The sequence below is a fragment of the Nothobranchius furzeri genome, chromosome 9 (genome assembly GCF_043380555.1).
Source record: "Nothobranchius furzeri strain GRZ-AD chromosome 9, NfurGRZ-RIMD1, whole genome shotgun sequence".
Taxonomy (NCBI): domain Eukaryota; kingdom Metazoa; phylum Chordata; class Actinopteri; order Cyprinodontiformes; family Nothobranchiidae; genus Nothobranchius; species Nothobranchius furzeri.
In genome coordinates this window covers 65,520,525-65,542,512 of record NC_091749.1, presented here as the reverse complement: position 1 = coordinate 65,542,512, position 21,988 = coordinate 65,520,525, and the positions used below count along the sequence as shown (strand labels likewise).

The 21,988-nt window shown below is 58.1% G+C and overlaps 2 protein-coding genes across 3 annotated transcripts in view; both read right to left on the bottom strand.

The window, feature by feature from the left end:
- Window positions 1–570: 570 nt before the first annotated feature.
- LOC129153102 (uncharacterized) lies at window positions 571–13,806 on the bottom strand. Its single transcript, XM_070554557.1, has 4 exons — window positions 13,342–13,806; window positions 12,436–12,747; window positions 872–913; window positions 571–733 (listed from the first exon to the last, which is right to left on the bottom strand). Exons 1-4 carry the CDS (start codon window positions 13,418–13,420, stop codon window positions 678–680), a joined length of 489 nt encoding a protein of 162 aa, XP_070410658.1. The 5' UTR covers window positions 13,421–13,806; the 3' UTR covers window positions 571–677.
- Window positions 13,807–13,940: 134 nt separating this feature from the next.
- LOC107381482 (tetraspanin-18B) overlaps window positions 13,941–21,988 on the bottom strand; it is a 32,013-nt gene continuing 23,965 nt past the window's right edge. Inside the window, exons 3-10 of one of the 2 annotated variants that reach the window (XR_008559298.2) lie at window positions 20,544–20,639; window positions 20,126–20,320; window positions 18,769–18,843; window positions 18,535–18,633; window positions 18,299–18,466; window positions 17,830–17,913; window positions 17,594–17,698; window positions 13,941–17,403 (exon numbers count right to left, since the gene is read on the bottom strand). Coding sequence is in view for 1 of the 2 variants with exons in the window: in XM_054731993.2 (XP_054587968.2) it covers window positions 17,651–17,698; window positions 17,830–17,913; window positions 18,299–18,466; window positions 18,535–18,633; window positions 18,769–18,843; window positions 20,126–20,320; window positions 20,544–20,606 (732 nt within the window). In the remaining variant the exon portion in view is untranslated. Of the gene's footprint in view, window positions 17,699–17,829; window positions 17,914–18,298; window positions 18,467–18,534; window positions 18,634–18,768; window positions 18,844–20,125; window positions 20,321–20,543; window positions 20,640–21,988 lie in introns of both variants that reach the window. The other variant, XM_054731993.2, reaches the window with a different exon arrangement.

Here is a 21,988-nt window from a genome sequence, read left to right as displayed (position 1 = left end):
TTTGTGATCTCTCGGAGGAGTTGTCTCTGCGCTCTTGGGGTAATTTTGGTCAGCCGCCCACTCCTGGGAAGGTTCACCACTGTCCCATGTTGTTGCCATTTGTGGATAATGGCTCTCACTGTGGTTCGCTGGAGTCCCAAAGCTTTAGAAATGGCTTTATAACCTTTACCAGACTGATGGATCTCACTTACTTTTGTTCTCATTTGTTCTTGAATTTCTTTGGATCTTGGCATGATGTCTAGCTTTTGAGGTTCTTTTGGTCTACTTCTCTGTGTCAGGCAGCTCATATTTGAGTGATTTCTTGATTGAAACAGGTGTGGCAGTAATCATGCTTGGCTACAGGATGTTGTTCTCTCCCTAAATAAAACTATCATTTCAAAACTGCATTTTGTGTTTACTTGTGTTATCTTTGACTAATGGTTAAATGTGTTTGATGATCAGAAACATTTTGTGTGAGAAACATGCAAAAGAATAAGAAATCAGGAAGGGGGCAAATAGTTTTTCACACCACTGCAACTGCTTATCCGAGTTAGGGCTGATTCTATGAATGGAGCACAATCACTAGAGAGCTTTTCATCACAGCAGTTTTTATTCAAGACTCAGTTGAACCTTTTTCCTACAGTTCCAGCGTTTTTGTTGTTAAACTACAGCTGGTAAGTGCCTGTCTTACAGTTGTTTTATCCTACAGACAAACAAATCAGAGCCTGAAGAATGATGTAGCTCCAGCTGAAACCTGAAACGGAACATTCAAATTTGGTTAAACTTAGTTTGTTCAGTCAGACTTTGCTGATAAAAATGAAAACATTTTGCTTTAAAAAATGAAATATTGTACATTAATAAATGTATGTAGAGATAAAATTAAAGAATTTACCTGAGGATCCGACTCCATCCATCGGGGGTGAGGTGACGGGTTCTAAAGGGAACAAATGGCTCGTCAGGTTATGTTTGTTTCTTGCAAGTGAGAGGTTATTCAATTCTGATTTTCGTCCTTGTGACATCACAAATGGTGACGTTTTGAAATGACTTTTTTTAGACACATAATTCCTAAACCAAACACTGACAAAAAAATGGATGGACATATTTTTATCGAGTTTGGAGTATTTATGGAGAACGTACACATGATAGCAATAAGGGTGTAAAAGGTGAGCTTTGCTTATGTTCCCTTTTAAAGAAACAAAACTGATTCATCAAATTATTTGTTTTCTTTGTGTAAATTTGTTGACAGCAAGCTCAAAGTTCAAAGCCACTTCTTTTTTATTTTTATTGATAAAACATCAAATCGTGACTGAAAGACGACACGGTTAGTTAAATTAAAACCAGTTTCTCTAAAATCTGTTTATATTCCTAACCAATAATGGGTTGTTCACAGGTGCTCTGGCTCTTATCCTACGGTATACAATGACAGTGTGGATCTAGTGATGAAACCCTGCACAGCTTGTAAATAATATACTCTCTGGGGAATGTGGATAGCTGTGACACTGTATCGCTTCAGCACTTTTTAAATCACTAACAACATTATAGAATCTGCCCTGCCCTGCCCTGCCCTGCAGGGAGGCCCTGCCCTGCCCTGCCCTGCCCTGCCCTGCCCTGCCCGGCGGCCCTGCCCTGCCCGGCGGCCCTGCCCTGCCCTGCCCTGCCCTGCAGGGCGGCCCGGCGGCCCTGCCCTGCCCTGCCCTGCCCTGCCCTGCCCTGCAGGGCGGCCCTGCCCTGCCCTGCCCTGCCCTGCAGGGCGGCCCTGCCCTGCAGGGCGGCCCTGCCCTGCCCTGCCCTGCCCTGCATGGCGGCCCTGCCCTGCCCTGCCCTGCCCTGCAGGGCGGCCCTGCCCTGCCCTGCCCTGCAGGGCGGCCCTGCCCTGCCCTGCAGGGCGGCCCTGCCCTGCCCTGCCCTGCAGGGCGGCCCTGCCCTGCCCTGCCCTGCCCTGTCCTGCCCTGCAGGGCGGCCCTGCCCTGTCCTGCCCTGCAGGGCGGCCCTGCCCTGCCCTGCCCTGCAGGGCGGCCCTGCCCTGCCCGGCGGCCCTGCCCTGCCCTGCCCTGCCCTGCAGGGCGGCCCGGCGGCCCTGCCCTGCCCTGCCCTGCCCTGCAGGGCGGCCCTGCCCTGCCCTGCCCTGCCCTGCATGGCGGCCCTGCCCTGCCCTGCCCTGCATGGCGGCCCTGCCCTGCCCTGCCCTGCCCTGCAGGGCGGCCCTGCCCTGCCCTGCCCTGCAGGGCGGCCCTGCCCTGCCCTGCCTTGCCCTGCCCTGCCCTGCCCTGCCCTGCAGGGAGGCCCTGCCCTGCCCTGCCCTGCCCTGCCCTGCAGGGCGGCCCTGCCCTGCCCTGCCCTGCCCTGCCCTGTCCTGCCCTGCAGGGCGGCCCTGCCCTGTCCTGCCCTGCAGGGCGGCCCTGCCCTGCCCTGCCCTGCAGGGCGGCCCTGCCCTGCCCTGCCCTGCCCTGCCCTGCCCTGCAGGGCGGCCCTGCCCTGCCCTGCCCTGCCCTGCAGGGCGGCCCTGCCCTGCCCTGCCCTGCCCTGCAGGGCGGCCCTGCCCTGCCCTGCCCTGCCCTGCCCTGCAGGGCGGCCCTGCCCTGCCCTGCAGGGCGGCCCTGCCCTGCCCTGCCCTGCCCTGCCCTGCAGGGCTGCCCTGCCCTGCCCTGCAGGGCGGCCCTGCCCTGCCCTGCCCTGCCCTGCAGGGCGGCCCTGCCCTGCCCTGCCCTGCCCTGCCCTGCAGGGCTGCCCTGCCCTGCCCTGCAGGGCGGCCCTGCCCTGCCCTGCCCTGCCCTGCCCTGCAGGGCGGCCCTGCCCTGCCCTGCCCTGCAGGGCGGCCCTGCCCCTGCCCTGCCCTGCCCTGCAGGGCGGCCCTGCCCTGCCCTGCCCTGCAGGGCGGCCCTGCCCTGCCCTGCAGGGCGGCCCTGCCCTGCCCTGCCCTGCCCTGCAGGGCTGCCCTGCCCTGCCCTGCAGGGCTGCCCTGCCCTGCCCTGCAGGGCTGCCCTGCCCTGCCCTGCAGGGCGGCCCTGCCCTGCCCTGCCCTGCCCTGCAGGGCGGCCCTGCCCCTGCCCTGCCCTGCCCTGCAGGGCTGCCCTGCCCTGCCCTGCCCTGCAGGGCTGCCCTGCCCTGCCCTGCCCTGCAGGGCGGCCCGGCCCTGCCCTGCCCTGCAGGGCGGCCCGGCCCTGCCCTGCCCTGCAGGGCGGCCCTGCCCTGCCCTGCGGCCCTGCCTTGCCCTGCCCTGCCGGGCGGCCCTGCCCTGCCCTGCCCTGCAGGGCGGCCCTGCCCTGCCCTGCCCTGCCCTGCAGGGCTGCCCTGCCCTGCCCTGCCCTGCGGCCCTGCCCTGCAGGGCGGCCCTGCCCTGCGGCCCTGCCCTGCCCTGCCGGGCGGCCCTGCCCTGCCCTGCCCTGCAGGGCGGCCCTGCCCTGCCCTGCCCTGCCCTGCAGGGCGGCCCTGCCCTGCGCTGCAGGGCGGCCCTGCCCTGCCCTGCAGGGCGGCCCTGCCCTGCCCTGCCCTGCCCTGTCCTGCCCTGCAGGGCGGCCCTGCCCTGCCCTGCAGGGCGGCCCTGCCCTGCCCTGCCCTGCCCTGCCCTGCAGGGCGGCCCTGCCCTGCCCTGCCCTGCAGGGCGGCCCTGCCCTGCCCTGCCCTGCCCTGCTGCCCTGCCCTGCCATGCAGGGCTGCCCTGCCCTGCCCTGCAGGGCGGCCCTGCCCTGCCCTGCCCTGCCCTGCCCTGCAGGGCGGCCCTGCCCTGCCCTGCCCTGCCCTGCCCTGCAGGGCGGCCCTGCCCTGCCCTGCCCTGCAGGGCTGCCCTGCCCTGCCCTGCAGGGCGGCCCTGCCCTGCCCTGCCCTGCCCTGCCGGCCCTGCCCTGCCCTGCCCTGCCCTGCCCTGCCCTGCCCTGCCCTGCCCTGCCCTGCCCTGCCCTGCCGGCCCTGCCCTGCCCTGCCCTGCCCTGCCCTGCAGGGCGGCCCTGCCCTGCCCTGCCCTGCAGGGCTGCGCGGCCCTGCCCTGCCCTGCCCTGCCCTGCAGGGCGGCGCTGCCCTGCCCTGCCCTGCAGGGCGGCCCTGCCCTGCCCTGCCCTGCAGGGCGGCCCTGCCCTGCCCTGCCCTGCAGGGCGGCCCTGCCCTGCCCTGCCCTGCCCTGCAGGGCGGCCCTGCCCTGCCCTGCCCTGCAGGGCGGCCCTGCCCTGCCCTGCCCTGCCCTGCCCTGCAGGGCGGCCCTGCCCTGCCCTGCAGGGCGGCCCTGCCCCTGCCCTGCCCTGCAGGGCGGCCCTGCCCTGCGGCCCTGCCCTGCAGCCCTGCCCTGCCCTGCCCTGCCCTGCCCTGCAGGGCGGCCCTGCCCTGCCCTGCCCTGCAGGGCGGCCCTGCCCCTGCCCTGCCCTGCCCTGCAGGGCTGCCCTGCCCTGCCCTGCCCTGCAGGGCGGCCCTGCCCTGCAGGGCGGCCCTGCCCTGCGGCCCTGCCCTGCCCTGCCCTGCCGGGCGGCCCTGCCCTGCCCTGCCCTGCCGGGCGGCCCTGCCCTGCCCTGCCCTGCCCTGCAGGGCTGCCCTGCCCTGCCCTGCCCTGCCCTGCGGCCCTGCCCTGCAGGGCGGCCCTGCCCTGCGGCCCTGCCCTGCCCTGCCCTGCCGGGCGGCCCTGCCCTGCCCTGCCCTGCCCTGCAGGGCGGCCCTGCCCTGCCCTGCCCTGTCCTGCCCTGCAGGGCGGCCCTGCCCTGCCCTGCCCTGCAGGGCGGCCCTGCCCTGCCCTGCCCTGCCCTGCAGGGCGGCCCTGCCCTGCCCTGCCCTGCTGCCCTGCCCTGCCATGCAGGGCTGCCCTGCCCTGCCCTGCCCTGCAGGGCGGCCCTGCCCTGCCCTGCCCTGCAGGGCGCCCCTGCCCTGCCCTGCCCTGCAGGGCGCCCCTGCCCTGCCCTGCCCTGCCCTGCCCTGCCCTGCAGGGCGGCCCTGCCCTGCCGGGCGGCCCTGCCCTGCCCTGCCCTGCCGGGCGGCCCTGCCCTGCCGGGCGGCCCTGCCCTGCCCTGCCCTGCAGGGCGGCCCTGCCCTGCCCTGCCCTGCAGGGCGGCCCTGCCCTGCCCTGCCCTGCAGGGCGGCCCTGCCCTGCCCTGCCCTGCCCTGCCCTGCAGGGCGGCCCTGCCCTGCCCTGCCCTGCCCTGCCCTGCAGGGCGGCCCTGCCCTGCCCTGCCCTGCCCTGCAGGGCGGCCCTGCCCTGCCCTGCCCTGCCCTGCCCTGCCCTGTCCTGCCCTGCAGGGCGGCCCTGCCCTGCCCTGCCCTGCCCTGCAGGGCGGCCCTGCCCTGCAGGGCGGCCCTGCCCTGCCCTGCCCTGCTGCCCTGCCCTGCCATGCAGGGCTGCCCTGCCCTGCCCTGCCCTGCCCTGCCCTGCCCTGCCCTGCCCTGCAGGGCGGCCCTGCCCTGCCCTGCCCTGCCCTGCAGGGCGGCCCTGCCCTGCCCTGCCCTGCCCTGCCCTGCCCTGCAGGGCGGCCCTGCCCTGCCCTGCAGGGCGGCCCTGCCCTGCCCTGCCCTGCAGGGCGGCCCTGCCCTGCCCTGCCCTGCCCTGCAGGGCGGCCCTGCCCTGCCCTGCCCTGCCCTGCCCTGCAGGGCTGCCCTGCCCTGCCCTGCAGGGCGGCCCTGCCCTGCCCTGCCCTGCCCTGCAGGGCTGCCCTGCCCTGCCCTGCCCTGCCCTGCAGGGCTGCCCTGCCCTGCCCTGCCCTGCCCTGCAGGGCGGCCCTGCCCTGCCCTGCCCTGCCCTGCGGCCCTGCCCTGCCCTGCAGGGCGGCCCTGCCCTGCCCTGCCCTGCCCTGCCCTGCCCTGCAGGGCTGCCCTGCCCTGCCCTGCAGGGCGGCCCTGCCCTGCCCTGCCCTGCCCTGCAGGGCTGCCCTGCCCTGCCCTGCCCTGCAGGGTGGCCCTGCCCTGCCCTGCCCTGCCCTGCCCTGCCCTGCCCTGCAGGGCTGCCCTGCCCTGCCCTGCCCTGCAGGGCGGCCCTGCCCTGCCCTGCCCTGCAGGGCTGCCCTGCCCTGCCCTGCGGCCCTGCCCTGCAGCCCTGCCCTGCCCTGCCCTGCCCTGCCCCACAGGGCTGCCCTGCCCTGCCCTGCAGGGCGGCCCTGCCCTGCCCTGCCCTGCAGGGCGGCCCTGCCCCTGCCCTGCCCTGCCCTGCAGGGCTGCCCTGCCCTGCCCTGCCCTGCAGGGCGGCCCTGCCCTGCAGGGCGGCCCTGCCCTGCGGCCCTGCCCTGCCCTGCCCTGCCGGGCGGCCCTGCCCTGCCCTGCCCTGCCGGGCGGCCCTGCCCTGCCCTGCCCTGCCCTGCAGGGCTGCCCTGCCCTGCCCTGCCCTGCCCTGCGGCCCTGCCCTGCAGGGCGGCCCTGCCCTGCGGCCCTGCCCTGCCCTGCCCTGCCGGGCGGCCCTGCCCTGCCCTGCCCTGCCCTGCAGGGCGGCCCTGCCCTGTCCTGCCCTGCAGGGCGGCCCTGCCCTGCCCTGCCCTGTCCTGCCCTGCAGGGCGGCCCTGCCCTGCCCTGCCCTGCAGGGCGGCCCTGCCCTGCCCTGCCCTGCTGCCCTGCCCTGCCATGCAGGGCTGCCCTGCCCTGCCCTGCCCTGCCATGCAGGGCTGCCCTGCCCTGCCCTGCCCTGCCATGCAGGGCTGCCCTGCCCTGCCCTGCCCTGCAGGGCGGCCCTGCCCTGCCCTGCCCTGCAGGGCGCCCCTGCCCTGCCCTGCCCTGCCCTGCCCTGCAGGGCGGCCCTGCCCTGCCGGGCGGCCCTGCCCTGCCCTGCCCTGCCGGGCGGCCCTGCCCTGCCCTGCCCTGCAGGGCGGCCCTGCCCTGCCCTGCCCTGCAGGGCGGCCCTGCCCTGCCCTGCCCTGCAGGGCGGCCCTGCCCTGCCCTGCCCTGCCCTGCCCTGCAGGGCGGCCCTGCCCTGCCCTGCCCTGCCCTGCCCTGCAGGGCGGCCCTGCCCTGCCCTGCCCTGCCCTGCAGGGCGGCCCTGCCCTGCCCTGCAGGGCGGCCCTGCCCTGCCCTGCCCTGCCCTGCCCTGCCCTGCCCTGCAGGGCGGCCCTGCCCTGCAGGGCGGCCCTGCCCTGCCCTGCCCTGCTGCCCTGCCCTGCCATGCAGGGCTGCCCTGCCCTGCCCTGCAGGGCGGCCCTGCCCTGCCCTGCAGGGCGGCCCTGCCCTGCCCTGCCCTGCCCTGCCCTGCAGGGCGGCCCTGCCCTGCCCTGCCCTGCCCTGCAGGGCGGCCCTGCCCTGCCCTGCCCTGCCCTGCCCTGCCCTGCAGGGCGGCCCTGCCCTGCCCTGCAGGGCGGCCCTGCCCTGCCCTGCCCTGCAGGGCGGCCCTGCCCTGCCCTGCCCTGCCCTGCAGGGCGGCCCTGCCCTGCCCTGCCCTGCCCTGCCCTGCAGGGCTGCCCTGCCCTGCCCTGCAGGGCGGCCCTGCCCTGCCCTGCAGGGCAGCCCTGCCCTGCCCTGCCCTGCAGGGCGGCCCTGCCCTGCCCTGCCCTGCCCTGCCCTGCAGGGCGGCCCTGCCCTGCCCTGCCCTGCCCTGCCCTGCCCTGCAGGGCGGCCCTGCCCTGCCCTGCCCTGCCCTGCCCTGCAGGGCTGCCCTGCCCTGCCCTGCAGGGCGGCCCTGCCCTGCCCTGCCCTGCCCTGCAGGGCTGCCCTGCCCTGCCCTGCCCTGCCCTGCAGGGCGGCCCTGCCCTGCCCTGCCCTGCCCTGCCCTGCCCTGCCCTGCCCTGCAGGGCTGCCCTGCCCTGCCCTGCCCTGCAGGGCGGCCCTGCCCTGCCCTGCCCTGCAGGGCTGCCCTGCCCTGCCCTGCGGCCCTGCCCTGCAGGGCGGCCCTGCCCTGCGGCCCTGCCCTGCCGGGCGGCCCTGCCCTGCCCTGCAGGGCGGCCCTGCCCTGCCCTGCCCTGCCCTGCAGGGCGGCCCTGCCCTGCCCTGCCCTGCAGGGCGGCCCTGCCCTGCCCTGCCCTGCCCTGCCCTGCCCTGCCCTGCAGGGCTGCCCTGCCCTGCAGGGCGGCCCTGCCCTGCCCTGCCCTGCAGGGCTGCCCTGCCCTGCCCTGCGGCCCTGCCCTGCAGCCCTGCCCTGCCCTGCCCTGCCCTGCCCCACAGGGCTGCCCTGCCCTGCCCTGCAGGGCTGCCCTGCCCTGCCCTGCCCTGCCCTGCAGGGCGGCCCTGCCCTGCCCTGCCCTGCCCTGCCCTGCAGGGCTGCCCTGCCCTGCCCTGCCCTGCAGGGCGGCCCTGCCCTGCCCTGCCCTGCAGGGCTGCCCTGCCCTGCCCTGCGGCCCTGCCCTGCAGGGCGGCCCTGCCCTGCGGCCCTGCCCTGCCGGGCGGCCCTGCCCTGCCCTGCAGGGCGGCCCTGCCCTGCCCTGCCCTGCCCTGCAGGGCTGCCCTGCCCTGCCCTGCCCTGCCCTGCAGGGCGGCCCTGCCCTGCCCTGCCCTGCCCTGCCCTGCAGGGCTGCCCTGCCCTGCCCTGCGGCCCTGCCCTGCAGCCCTGCCCTGCCCTGCCCTGCCCTGCCCCACAGGGCTGCCCTGCCCTGCCCTGCAGGGCTGCCCTGCCCTGCCCTGCCCTGCAGGGCGGCCCTGCCCTGCCCTGCCCTGCCCTGCAGGGCTGCCCTGCCCTGCCCTGCCCTGCAGGGCGGCCCTGCCCTGCCCTGCCCTGCAGGGCTGCCCTGCCCTGCCCTGCGGCCCTGCCCTGCAGGGCGGCCCTGCCCTGCGGCCCTGCCCTGCCGGGCGGCCCTGCCCTGCCCTGCAGGGCGGCCCTGCCCTGCCCTGCCCTGCCCTGCAGGGCTGCCCTGCCCTGCCCTGCCCTGCCCTGCAGGGCGGCCCTGCCCTGCCCTGCCCTGCCCTGCCCTGCAGGGCTGCCCTGCCCTGCCCTGCCCTGCAGGGCGGCCCTGCCCTGCCCTGCCCTGCAGGGCTGCCCTGCCCTGCCCTGCGGCCCTGCCCTGCAGGGCGGCCCTGCCCTGCGGCCCTGCCCTGCCGGGCGGCCCTGCCCTGCCCTGCAGGGCGGCCCTGCCCTGCCCTGCCCTGCCCTGCAGGGCTGCCCTGCCCTGCCCTGCCCTGCCCTGCAGGGCGGCCCTGCCCTGCCCTGCCCTGCCCTGCCCTGCCCTGCCCTGCAGGGCTGCCCTGCCCTGCCCTGCCCTGCAGGGCGGCCCTGCCCTGCCCTGCCCTGCAGGGCTGCCCTGCCCTGCCCTGCGGCCCTGCCCTGCAGCCCTGCCCTGCCCTGCCCTGCCCTGCCCCACAGGGCTGCCCTGCCCTGCCCTGCAGGGCGGCCCTGCCCTGCCCTGCAGGGCGGCCCTGCCCTGCCCTGCCCTGCAGGGCTGCCCTGCCCTGCAGGGCTGCCCTGCCCTGCCCTGCGGCCCTGCCCTGCAGCCCTGCCCTGCCCTGCCCTGCCCTGCCCCACAGGGCTGCCCTGCCCTGCCCTGCAGGGCGGCCCTGCCCTGCCCTGCCCTGCAGGGCGGCCCTGCCCTGCCCTGCCCTGCCCTGCAGGGCTGCCCTGCCCTGCCCTGCCCTGCCCTGCAGGGCGGCCCTGCCCTGCCCTGCCCTGCCCTGCCCTGCCCTGCCCTGCAGGGCTGCCCTGCCCTGCCCTGCCCTGCAGGGCGGCCCTGCCCTGCCCTGCCCTGCAGGGCTGCCCTGCCCTGCCCTGCGGCCCTGCCCTGCAGGGCGGCTCTGCCCTGCGGCCCTGCCCTGCCGGGCGGCCCTGCCCTGCCCTTCAGGGCGGCCCTGCCCTGCCCTGCAGGGCGGCCCTGCAGGGCGGCCCTGCCCTGTCCTGCCCTGAAGGGCGGCCCTGCCCTGCCCTGCAGGGCGGCCCTGCAGGGCGGCCCTGCCCTGCCCTGCCCTGAAGGGCGGCCCTGCCCTGCCCTGCCCTGCCCACAAAGAAGACAACTTTCCCGGGCCAACTGCACCGGGAGCAGCAGGATCAGGGGCAGTAGCCTGGGCACGAGAAGCACCCCGGACACCGCTGCCCCCGGGGCAGCCGGCCCCCACAGAGGAAACACTGGTTTACTAATGAGACTAAGATAACAAGTTAAGAAACAAATTAAGCATAAACTGCTGATAATTAAAAATCTAAATAAAACACACTGATAAAAGATAACCAAGTAGAAACATATAATTACATTTATAAAAAAATATTGTACAACAGATTGATAATACTGGTTAAAACTAATAATTATTACAAGTTAAAATTAATATTTAAGAAAATGTGTCATTTAAGTAAAAGAGTAAGTAATAAAACACTGATAAAATATATAAAAGATGGTAAAACAGGCTACAATAGATCAAAATCAATTAAAAGCTATACTAAAAAGGTGAGTCTTGAGCCTGGCCTTAAAAACAAGAACACTCTCTACGGTCCTGAGGTCCTCTGGCAGACCGTTCCAGAGGCGAGGGCCATATAACTGGAAGGATGCCTCGCCTTGGGAGTGTGTCCTGGCTTTTGGAATGACGAGGACATGGCTGCCAGAGGAGCGCAGGGACCGCGAAGGCTCGTATTTATGAAGCAGTTCTGAGAGATAAGAAGGCCCAAGACCATTAAGACATTTAAAAACCATTAAAAGAACCTTAAAATCGACCCTGAAACATACAGGAAGCCAATGCAGCTTGTTTAAGACAAGTGTAATGTGCTCCTGCCTCCTGGTCTTCACCAGGACACGAGCAGCTGAATTTTGTAGGAGTTGTAAACCTGGGGTACTTTTTTTGGGAAGACCAGATAGCAGGGCATTACAGTAATCAAATCTACCGGTGATGAAAGCGTGCATCAGCGTCTCTGTATCGGCCAGAGAGAGAAAGGGGCTGAGAGGGCTCCAGCGGTGATCCTGCGGAGCGGTGGGGTCCGGGAGCTGTCGGGAGGAGTCTGGATCCAGGGCTCTAAACCTGTTGGTCAGTGGCAGGCGGGAGGGAGGAGAGCGGTGGCAAGCGCCCCATGCTCCCCCACCGCAGCTGGGCGCGACTGTGGACCAGACACCTGACACGACTGGAGTGGAGCTGGTTGGGGCTTTAGGATTCGCCCCCTGCTGAAACCAGCGATCGTCCTCTGCAGCAGGGGAAGCAAGGACATTCGGAACCCCAAGTCCAGTCAGCGACCCTATCGTGGATCCCCGCTCCATAACTGGAGGGGAACTGTATCAGCCAGTTGGACGCTAGTGGCGGCGGAGAATGTCTGGCCCAGGATAACAACAGAGTTGCTTGTATTTTCCTGGGTCTGCTAAAGAGCTGTAATCCTCTGTTTAGGATACATTTTTGTCTACTGAAACAGAGAGAGGATACACTGGAGGACGTTTCTAGGCTGGCTTGGGAACACACTAGGATTTGCCTGAAGAAACTGGCCCAAATGGCTGGGGGAGGGAGGTTTGGACTTCTGTGCTGAAGTTTCTTCCCGTGACCCAGCCCCTGATAAGTGGAAGACAATGGGAGGACAGATGGATACACAGAACTACGGCTAGCAGCACAGGCAAACTTACCACTATGACCCCGACTGTCTGATTAGCATGAGTGAGTATCTCACCATCGGGAACGCCTCCTGCATGACCTAGTCAGAAACTTAAATATCATTACGCCAGCCACAGTTAGCTGGCATAGGTGACGTCTATGAGAGGAGGAGCCAGACTCTCACCCTACAAATAGGGCTGGTATAGCTTCACTCATCAAAGAACAAGCTGACCTCTTCGCTCATCGGCAAGGAGGGTGGTCTCATGAGACATGGGTTTATAGTCATAACCTTGAGTTCTCTTTCATTCTAGCATTCATTTCGTGTCTCGCTATGGGGAAAAATACTGACCCCCGGATAGCCAGCTGTTACAATGACAATTGCTACCAGTGACCCATCAGCAAGAGGCCTCTACATGAGTGCCTGCACTAAAAGACTGAATGCGCCAAAACAGGAGCCGTCACATCACGCTTGTAAAATTTAGCGAATGTGTTGGAAGAAGCCCTGGTGCATGTAGACCAGACGGGGCTTGGAGGCCCTTGCTGGAGTGTGCCTCCACAATCCAGTGGGAAAAACGCTGTTTTGACACAGGTTTCCCAGCATGTGGTTTTGCCCAGGACACAAATAACTGGTTTCCATGAAACCTCAGTGTGCACACTGGAAACAAGGTATGCAGATGTCTCTGCTCCTCTGTAGTAAAAGGAGCAGGCCAACGTCCTGAACAGCAGGGGCGTGTCCAGGGGGTGGCCTGGGGTAGCACATGCCACCCTTGGAATCTGACTGGCCACCCCACTGAATTTCCTATAAATACTTGTCCACAAAAAGCTTGGGGTAAAAAAGAAAAAGCATAGCCATTGGTGCCAACCATGCACAAGGAAGTGCGCTACTTGGGCCACCCCATTTTAAAAGATCTGGCCATGTCACTACTGAACAGCTCTATCTCCTGGAGAAATCACAGCACTACCCCAAGGGCCGTGACATTTTTACTTTGAGAGGAACCTAGAAAAATGTGTTTATGGTTTGTTTGGTTATGAGAAACACTAGGACGGGCTTATTTTAAGCCCCGCATATCACCCACCAGCCACGCCCACCTGCTCTCCCGTCCAGATCCACGCTGAAGTCGGAGAACTCGTGACGTTTGCTGACAGAGCAGATATGAGTTCCGATGTCCTTGGTCTGGACTTGCTGGATGATGAGTGAGATGTTTCCGGGTCGGTAATGGATGGTGTACCCGGTGCTGCAGTTCTGGAAAGATTTGTGCTTAATGTAATGACACAGCAGCTCGTTAGCGGGACTCCTCCACTGGACCGAGAGCTGAGAAATGTTGGTCCGGCTCTCATATTGGTAGGAACACGGCAAAGTGACAAGCTGACCAGGTCGACTGAACACCTTCACAGAACTGCCTGAAGACACAAAAGTAGAAGGTGACTGACCAGAACCACACACAACCCCCCTAAACTGAGACACAAGTTTATAATGGATATATGCATGGACATAATTTTCACTTTAGAAGTGGGGGGGGGGGGTATCTTTACAGTATGCTCTAATGGGAAACAGGCTTCAACACAAACGGTTGTTTTCTGCTTGGTTCTAGAGCTCAACCAGTGTCAATTTAATATAGCGTAATATTGTTTTTGGATGGTAAAAAGTGCAGGGGTCAAAACTTGACTTTGGAAAAAGTGGGGGGGACATGTCGGCCCCCTCCCCCAAAATTACATCCATGGATATGAGCCTCAGCTCAAACAGCTGCTAGGTTAAAAAGATGCTGATGTTTCTACTGGGTCTGATGGAGGAGATCATTAAAAACAACCTAACTTCCTGTTTGGAGCTGTAATGTCTACTTGATAAAGAAAACTGTGTACGACTCTAAGATTAACCAGATTCTTTTTACCTTTTATGGTATTGTAAAATAATGTTTGGTGCATCCATATTATTGTGTATCCAGGAAATTATTTAGTAAAAGTTGCAGTTACTGAATTTAGGGTGTTTAGGTTTACCTTCTCCAACCAGATGTGACAGAACCAGTCCAAGGTAGAGCGCAGCCGTCCCGATCTGATCCAAAGCTCTCGTCCACATTTGTTAAAGAATCAACCCGACAACTGGATTCAGTCTGGGAGCTGGGAGGACTCAGAGGTCTGCAGAGATGCTAGCCCGGTATCACTTTTATTTTCTGAGTTGGGTCAGTTTACAAGCTTGGAGTGTTGGATTTCTGCAGGAAACCTGCTGGAACAAAATGCTTCAGAGAAGTTCAGGTACAAGGAAGGACCAAGTCAGTCTCAATCCAATAGAGCACGTTTGGGATGTGGTGGAACGGGAGATTCGGATCATGGATGTACAGCCGACAAATATGCAGCAACCGCGTGATCATGTCAATATGGATCAAAATCTGAGGAATGTTTCCAGTACCTTGTTGAACCTATGCCACGAAGGATTACGACAGTTCTGCAGGCAAAAGGGGGTCTAACCTGGTACTAGGAAGGTGTACCCAATTAATTGGCCTGCGTGTGTGTGTGTGAGTGTGTGTGTGAGAGAGAGAGAGAGAGTCTGTGAGCTGCCTGTAAAACAGCATTAGATAAAAGATAAAAGGAACTGAATAGGTGATGAAACCACAAACAGCAGATTTTATTGAAACAGGTTTAATCCAGCAGAAGTTCTGTACTAATTCATGTGGATAATTTACACAAAATAACACACTGAACACATGTTTACTTACGTAAACACGTGCCTACACTTATACACAAATTTTTCACAGAATAAATCATTTAATCTGCATTCTACCACTAGGGGGAGACACCTGTTTGTGTTTGACATCAATAGATAGAAACTCCTCAGTGGTAAATATTTGGTGTAAAACCAGGTGCCTGAATAATAGCTGGATTCTAATCTCATGTGCAGCTTTGTGCTGAGTCACATTACCAGAAGCATCTATGCCCCTGTTTGAAGGTGGGTGTGAGAACATCGCATCAGTCTTTCTGCAGCAGTCCATTGATTCATTTAATAAAAACACACCTCCATGCCGACACAATCCATCACAGCTGCAGGTTCAACAGTTATATACAGTCTCTACTAGAGGTGCACCGAAATGAAAATTCCTGGCCCAAACCAAAAATGAGGAAAACCTACCGAAATAAACGATGGTCAATAATTGGAATCAAAGCATTTATGGCTATGATGTGCACTAACCTCACTAAAATCAAGGCATTGCAATAAATCAATTACAAAACCACAAATATATTACAGACATAACAATACACAATATAATTTCAAACTAAATGTTTCATTTGATCCCACTCGTGTACGTACATTAAATAATAAATTATAAACACATTCTAAAAATCAATTATAACTGAGAACTGTAAAATTAACCCTCTGTGATATGATAGAAGATAGTGGAGATGTGTAACTTCAATCTGACTTTTGGGCGCATCTATTGAAATTTTCAGAGTATAGAGAGTGAAAACTGCCCCCGTCGGGAGGCTCCTGACTGGGGAGAGGAGGCGAGGAGCAGAGCGGAGCGGAGCTCACAGAGGGCAAACATAATATTAGAGAGGGAATGATGGAGTCTGTGTGCTTTATGAGAGTAAACACTTCACACATGATCCAAAGCTTATTTCAGTGTTCAAGACATGTTTGGTGTAGAAAGGATGGTGAAAACACAGCTAATAGTGAGAGACGTAGCAGGAATGTAAAAGAAAAAAAAGCCAGGCAGACGCACGCGATAGATGTGAAAACGACAGTAAACGTGCATCATGACTGATACGAAAAGCATTCGTAGTAAAACTGCTTTACTAAGAGGGGAAAACTTACAGTTTTAAATCAGAATTTACTATTTTTATGAAGCAAAGAACAAACTGGCACGAGGGCGGAGCGAGATGAACCGAAAACTAAGTTCAGCTGTTTAATCTGTGTTACGTGAGTTGATGCAGCTCTGTCAATAATACCACCCAACTCAGACAAAGGGAAATGGTAAATAGTCTGTATTTGATGTAGCGCCTTCTAGAGTCCTGGAACCCCCAAGGCGCTTTACAACACAGTCATTCACCCATTCACACACACATTCACACACTGGTGGGCTGCCCTGGAACGCACCGACAGAGGCGAGGCTGCCGAGCACTGGCGCCACCGGTCCCTCCGACCACCACCAGCAGGCAAGTGTCTTGCCCAAGGACACAACAACAGCGACAGACTGAGCGGGGCTCAAACCTGCAACCTTTCGGTTACGGGGAAGACAGTAATCCAGGCTGTCAGGGCAAACCTTGGGTTTCAGCACCTGTTTGACAACACCGATGAGTTTACAACTTCCCTATTCAACTTATTCCTGGGCCAGTTGATGTAGAAACGATTATTCGAGCAGCATTCAGTCAGGTTTCTCGCAGCAGTTTATTTGCACCACTTAACAGTAAATCCAAAGCGAAGATATTAAAGGCGCATTAAGCAACTTTTTCATATTTTAAAATAATTTTGAGACAGTTGCTAAAATTACTTTTTGCAGGGTGAAGGAAAAGTCTCAGCCCCCTCTGCCCTTTGTGAGCAGGGAACCCGGTTAGCTGCCCTGAAGTCTCACAGTCACACCTTATGACAATCCATGTTTACGCCTCAGAATAGATGAGCTATGCCTGGTTAGCATTTATTACAACCTGTTTGTCATGTTGGAGCCTCAGAGAAATGATTCATCTGATAAAGCTAAACAAATACAAAAATTGTCAAACAAGAGTAGTTTTCTGAATCACAATAACTCAAGCCCCCTTCAGACAGGCCATGCAAAACGGAAATGTTCGGGACGCTGTCCTTAAGACCTTTGTGTCTGAATACAAACATCCAGATAAACGTTTCCGTAATTAAACCGGACGAAGCCCCTAGTAACAGGATCGGACTCGTCACGGACAGGGTGGCTGCTTCAGACTGGTGAGGTCGAGTTCCAGACAGGGAGGAGGGAACCGGGGGACGCTGTGTGCACCTAGATAGCTCGCTCCTGTAGCATGCGGCGAACCATGGCAGCTCGCCTCCTACGGTACAGTCTCCTAGACGCGCGACGGGGCGCTTCACACCGCTTCCGTGATTCCTTTATTAACCACTGAGCTTCATCATCCAGGTCTCTTATGCGTCTTTGTGTGCGCAGAATTATGCTTAACACAAGTCAGATCAGTGAGAGGAATTCTATCTCTTCGTCGGCCATGTTTGACTGAATGGCTTTGTTTGGGTAAATGATGCATGCACGCTCGCCGCACTATGTTTACGCAATATACAGCCTTCCCACCCCCTCCCCCTCAGACATCTGGAACTTTTCCCTGCTGTGTGAAGGCAGCCGAAAGGACAAGTTCCGGTACAAAAGTCGTGTGTCTGAAAACACAGTTCTGGTTAAAAACCGGACTGAATTGTCCGCACATATTCCAGAATGTCAATCTGAAAAGGGCTTTAGAGACATGATTCCTGCATGTTTTAGATCGTGAACACAGCTGATTTATTTGATTTAATGATGAACTGCTCCTGTAGAAACTAATAAAAACCGAGGAGACATTCCTGCAGTTAGATCCAGATGTTAAAAACACAAGTACACAGCGATGATGAAGATTGTTTTAGCATCTGCGGTTTCTCCCACAGCCTGAGATGTGACTGTTGATGGAGGAAAGAGTTTTTTTCTCTTAAATCCTGGTTGGATGCATTTCTCTGAACATAGGCTGTTTGTGAAATTATCTAAAATGGCAATGTTATTAGTAACTTTTACACAGAACCACACCTCAGAATGACTAAAATGTCCCTTTAAAAGGAAACAGCAGACAACAGTAAACCAGACCTAGAAAAGTAAAATTTACTTTGCAACTTTTTCAAATTTTTAAATCATTTTATAGAGGCAGTATGCTCTAAAATGACCCTTTACTGGGTTAACGAAAGGCCACTCAGCCCCTATTGCCCCCTGTGGCCAAAATATTCAACTTGCAACTTCAGAGTGGCGGGCCGCTCGGTTGGGGAAAAAAATGGAGCGGACATACCTGGCGCTGCAGTCTGGTTCCAGCACGTTTCCTGCATGTTTTATGTCATGAACACAGCTTCTGTAAACACTAAGGAAGGTTGGGGAAACATTTCAGCTGTGAGATTAAGGTGTAAAAAAGACGAACGCACAGCAAGGTTTTTGCTTTCGGTTCTACAAACTGACACTAGAGGGTGCTGAAAGCAAGCCAAAACTGCCTAGGTCCCCTTTAAGCTGAACCAAATGATGCTGATTGCAAAACCAAAGGGAGAAAAACCTACAGAGCAGAAATCACGTATTTACAGTCCGTTCCATCCCGCCTGCTGAGGAGGAGGTGGTTACTGGATGCCTCTGAATAAACACATCGCAAACACCATGGCGAAGAGCTGGAAGAACGAGACACAGGATCAGGAGGAGGACGCAAATCTTGTAGTAAAAAGACATTCCGTCATTTCATCACTTCAAAAAGAAAAATTGTTACATATTTGAAGGTAAAAGTGAGAAAAAAAGCTCCTACTTCGACAGCAAGAACTACGATGGCCAGAGCTCCGGCTGAGTAGATGTATGCCTCAAAGTATTCCACCATGGCTGAGTAGCAGCCCTGCACACACGCACACACACACACACACACACGCACGCACACACACACGCACGCACGCACACACACACACACACGCACACGCACACACACGTCCAGCTGTGAACGCAGCCTAACTCACATCAGTGTCGTGTTTATAAAACAAAGCAACACGCACATTTAGTCACACACTGCAGAGATCAGACTCAGAATGTGTGTGTATGCTGCTCCCAGTCTGACAGAACCTGTTCTGCGCACACACACACACACACACACACACACACACACACACACACACACACACACACACACACACACACACACACACACACACACACACACACACACACACACACACACACACACAGAGTCAACAGGTGTTTTGAAGACGACTCTGTGCTCTTCTCACCTTGTTGTGTTGGAACGCTGCGCTGCTACTCATGCACTGCTCCACACCTGCGTCTCCAAGGTAACTGTTCCACTGGCAGCAGGTCTCCGGAACCATCTTGTTTGGGTTGAGGAGCCTGAAGAGGCTCTCATCAAAGTCCTCGGGTCCGCTCACGCCACAGCAGTCGAACTGTGAGGGAGGAAAATGGTGTTGATGACTTCATCAGACGTGTCGGGTTCAGAGACGGGGTATCTCACCGTCGTCATGATGACGTTCCACGTAGACGTGAAGACATCCGTGTTGTTCCGACCTTGGTAGTGACGTTTCAGCTCTCTGGAGAAATACTCTCTGGTTAACTGTGGGGACACAAAACGGGTCAGAACGACTGTCAGTGGCCTGATAGAAGATTCTGTTCATCCATTTTAGACCCAACCTGATTTTAAAAAGAGAAAAGTTCCTGCTGTTAGAACCAGAACAGGATGATGACTCACATGCTCCCTGAAGAGGAATGCCAAGATGGCAGCAGCCAGCTCCGCCAGGAAGATGAAGAGGATCAGCATGAAGAACTGGGACAAAAACGAGACACAACGAGGCACCTCAGAGACCAAAATAGGTCCAAATAGTTTTACTGATCTCAGGTCTGCCGAGAACAGCAGATTAGCAGAAGGTCTGAGATTCCTGACCAGCATCGAAAAGTGAGAACACATCACACCCGTCTTAGCCAATCTGCAAGGCTTCCAGTTTCTCTAAGAGATCAAGATACTTGTTTTTGTTTTCAAGTCTCTGCAGGGCTGCGCTCCAAGATATTTGACTTGCTCACCCGGTATAAACCATCCGGTGCGCTTAGGTCACCACAGCATGACCTACTAGTAGCTCCAAGCAGAGCCGTGTCCAGGACTTTTAAAATGGGGTGGCCCATGTGGGGCACTTGTTTATTCATGGGCGGCACCAATGGTTATGCTTATTTATTCATTTACACAAATCGTTTATTTATTTATTTACTTTCTAGTGAATTTTTGAGTTTCACATTGCACAATCACCATTTTTTTCCCTCTTCATCTTCTACTTTTGTGGTGGTTGGCAAGTCACTTCTTGTTGCATTACTGCCACCAACTGGAGTTGAGTGGGACTCTAAATATTATGTATGTGAATATGAAAAAATATTAAATAATATTAATACTACATACCTGGGCTAGAAAACAAGGTGAAAGGTGCATGCAACCACACACTATTTTGGAGTTTACAACCCAAGCCTTTTGTCGATAATGTTAAGTCAATTTAAACTGGAACTTAGTGGGGTGGCACCTGGGATGGCCAATCAGATTCTAAGGGTGGCATGTGCTACCCCAGGCCACTCCCTGGACACGCCCCTGGCTCCAAGAGCAAAATGCTCAACTAGAGGCGGCAGGGCTTTTTCGGTTTTGGCCCCCAGCCTATGGAATGGTCGTCCACTTAAGGTCCGTCAAGCACCCTCACTGCCGATTTCTAAGATTCGGATGAAGACGCACTTTTTTTTTTACAGTGGCGTTTCCTCAGCATGTGAGCTAGCCATATTTTAAAGATCATTTAGCTCATTTTGATCCAGTTTTGTTGCACTTAGTTACCTTGTTTTTATTTTATTATCATTCTTTGCTCTTATCTCCTGCTTTTATGTCTATTTTTGATGACCACTGTATGGGTCTGTGATGTTTTTAAGTGTGTACAGCACTTTGGTTTGCCTTCTGGCAGTTGGAAGGTGCTATATGTACACAAAGTGATGATGATGAAAGTCTGGATGCTTGGGAGGAAAACAGAAAGAGATGAGCCTGGGTCAGGAGTTCTGGACCAGATCAGGATTCTGAGACTCACAAACAGAAGAAGACATTTGTTCTCCCGGATGGCTCCACAGCATCCTAGGAATCCCAGCAGAAACAGCATGGCCCCCATGGCCAGGATGACGTAGACCCCCATGAACAGCAGAGGGTTAACTGCTACGATCTCCCTGAAGCCCGTCGGGTCCACCAGAACCCACGCGCCCACACCCAGCAGGAAGGAGCCCCCGAGCTGTCAGAGACCAGGTTAGAGAAAGGTTCAGGTGAGGAAATGGTGACACCTGAGATGACCCGAGCCACAGAGATACTAAAGGATAATAAAGTTACATTAATAACTTTTTCCTTTTACCGAGTTAAAAATACAAATTTGTTTTTCACATGAATTCAATCTCAGGAAATGAATCAGATTAATGAATAAAAAAATCTCTGGATGTTGAAAAGTCAATCAAACTCACAAAGATGAAGAAGTTGAAGATAAACATCAGATACTTCATACAGCTAAGGCAGTCACCCTCCATGTCTGCAGCTCCCACCGAGACTCCGCCCACCACCTGCACACAGCAAGGAAAGTGTCACATTTAAATATTTCTAGCCGACGCAACGGTTGACTCTTCTTCATCTCTTTAATTGCTTTATGTTTTTGCGTTTAGAAAACGTTAACGGTCATCGTTCTGGATGATAAAATAAAACACGATTTTGCTGCGCAGTGACATAAAAACTTTGCTTTTGTCCCAAATTGTTTCTTTTTGTTCTGAATTGTTTGGAAAAAGCCGGAACATAAACCAGCTGATTGTTTAACTTTGCTGAAACTAATCTGTTGCAAAATGCATCAAAGACAGAGAAGCAATGGGTGAAGCTGGTCAGCAGTTTGAGTTCCATCAAAGATAACTAACACATGATTAATGATGAGTTTAGAAATGTCAGTCTGCAAGGATGAGCTCAGACCAGACCAGGGAGTAGGCCTGGGACGACAACCAATTATGCTGGATGATATATTGGCCTACAAACTATTGACAATAAACAATATTATTGGCATTGTGAAAATGACGAGAAGAAATGATCATTGCTGTTTTTTAAACTCTGTCGGTTAAAATGAAAACAAGAACGTCTGGCGCGACCTCTGCATGTGGGTACCGTTTCTGTACCTGGCTGCATGTAACCTGATACTAACACATTTAATTAAGGCCCACCCAGAAATGAAAACCCAGCACAGCACGTGTGTTAGTTGTGAGAGGTTTGTGATTGGCTACTTTTTACATTTATTTTATTATAAATATGCTGAAGCAGTGCTACGTTTACTCAAGTGATGTATTTTCAGCAGCAATGAAACGTCTGAGCTTCGTTAGTTTCCTTCGAGCTTGTAGAGATCCACGTTGTTGATTGTAGACAATTTCTGAAAAAACTGATCTCTAGCCTCCTTCACAATTTTATTCCCGTAAGGAATGCGTTCATCCATTTTCTTTTTATCCCTCCTTTTGACTCATTCTGCTTCCACTTCAGCTGCGGCTTCCCCTAGCAACATGAGACACACACCTAAAATGTCGCTAAGGGGGTGTGGTTGACATGCAGGTCACGTGTCCGATCACACCGATATATCGAGGCTGGAAAAATTGAGTTCATTTTCATCTATCATACGATTAATTGATTATCATCCTTTCTTTCAGAACGAGATCATGGATATAAGCGGCTGAAATGAGGTTTCTCTGCAGGGTGGCTGGGCGCTCCCTTAGAGATTGGGTGAGAAGCTTGGTCATCCAGGAGGGGCTCATAGTAGACCCGCTGCTCCTCCGGAGCGAGAGAAGCCAGTCGAGGTGGCTCAGGCATCTACCATACCATACCATTTTATTTTAAAAAGTGCTTTCAACATGGCATTACAACCAACCAAAGCGCTGTACAAAAT

Excerpts from the sequence above, each read along its gene's own strand:
- LOC129153102 (XM_070554557.1), bottom strand. The coding sequence starts at position 13,420 with ATGTGGACGAGAGCTTTGGATCAGATCGGGACGGCTGCGCTCTACCTT. Across the intron at positions 12,748-13,341 it reads GTCACATCTGGTTGGAGAAG|GCAGTTCTGTGAAGGTGTTC; the intron begins GTAAACCTAAAC and ends TTGTGTCTTCAG. Across the intron at positions 734-871 it reads GGATGGAGTCGGATCCTCAG|GTTTCAGCTGGAGCTACATC; the intron begins GTAAATTCTTTA and ends GTTCCGTTTCAG.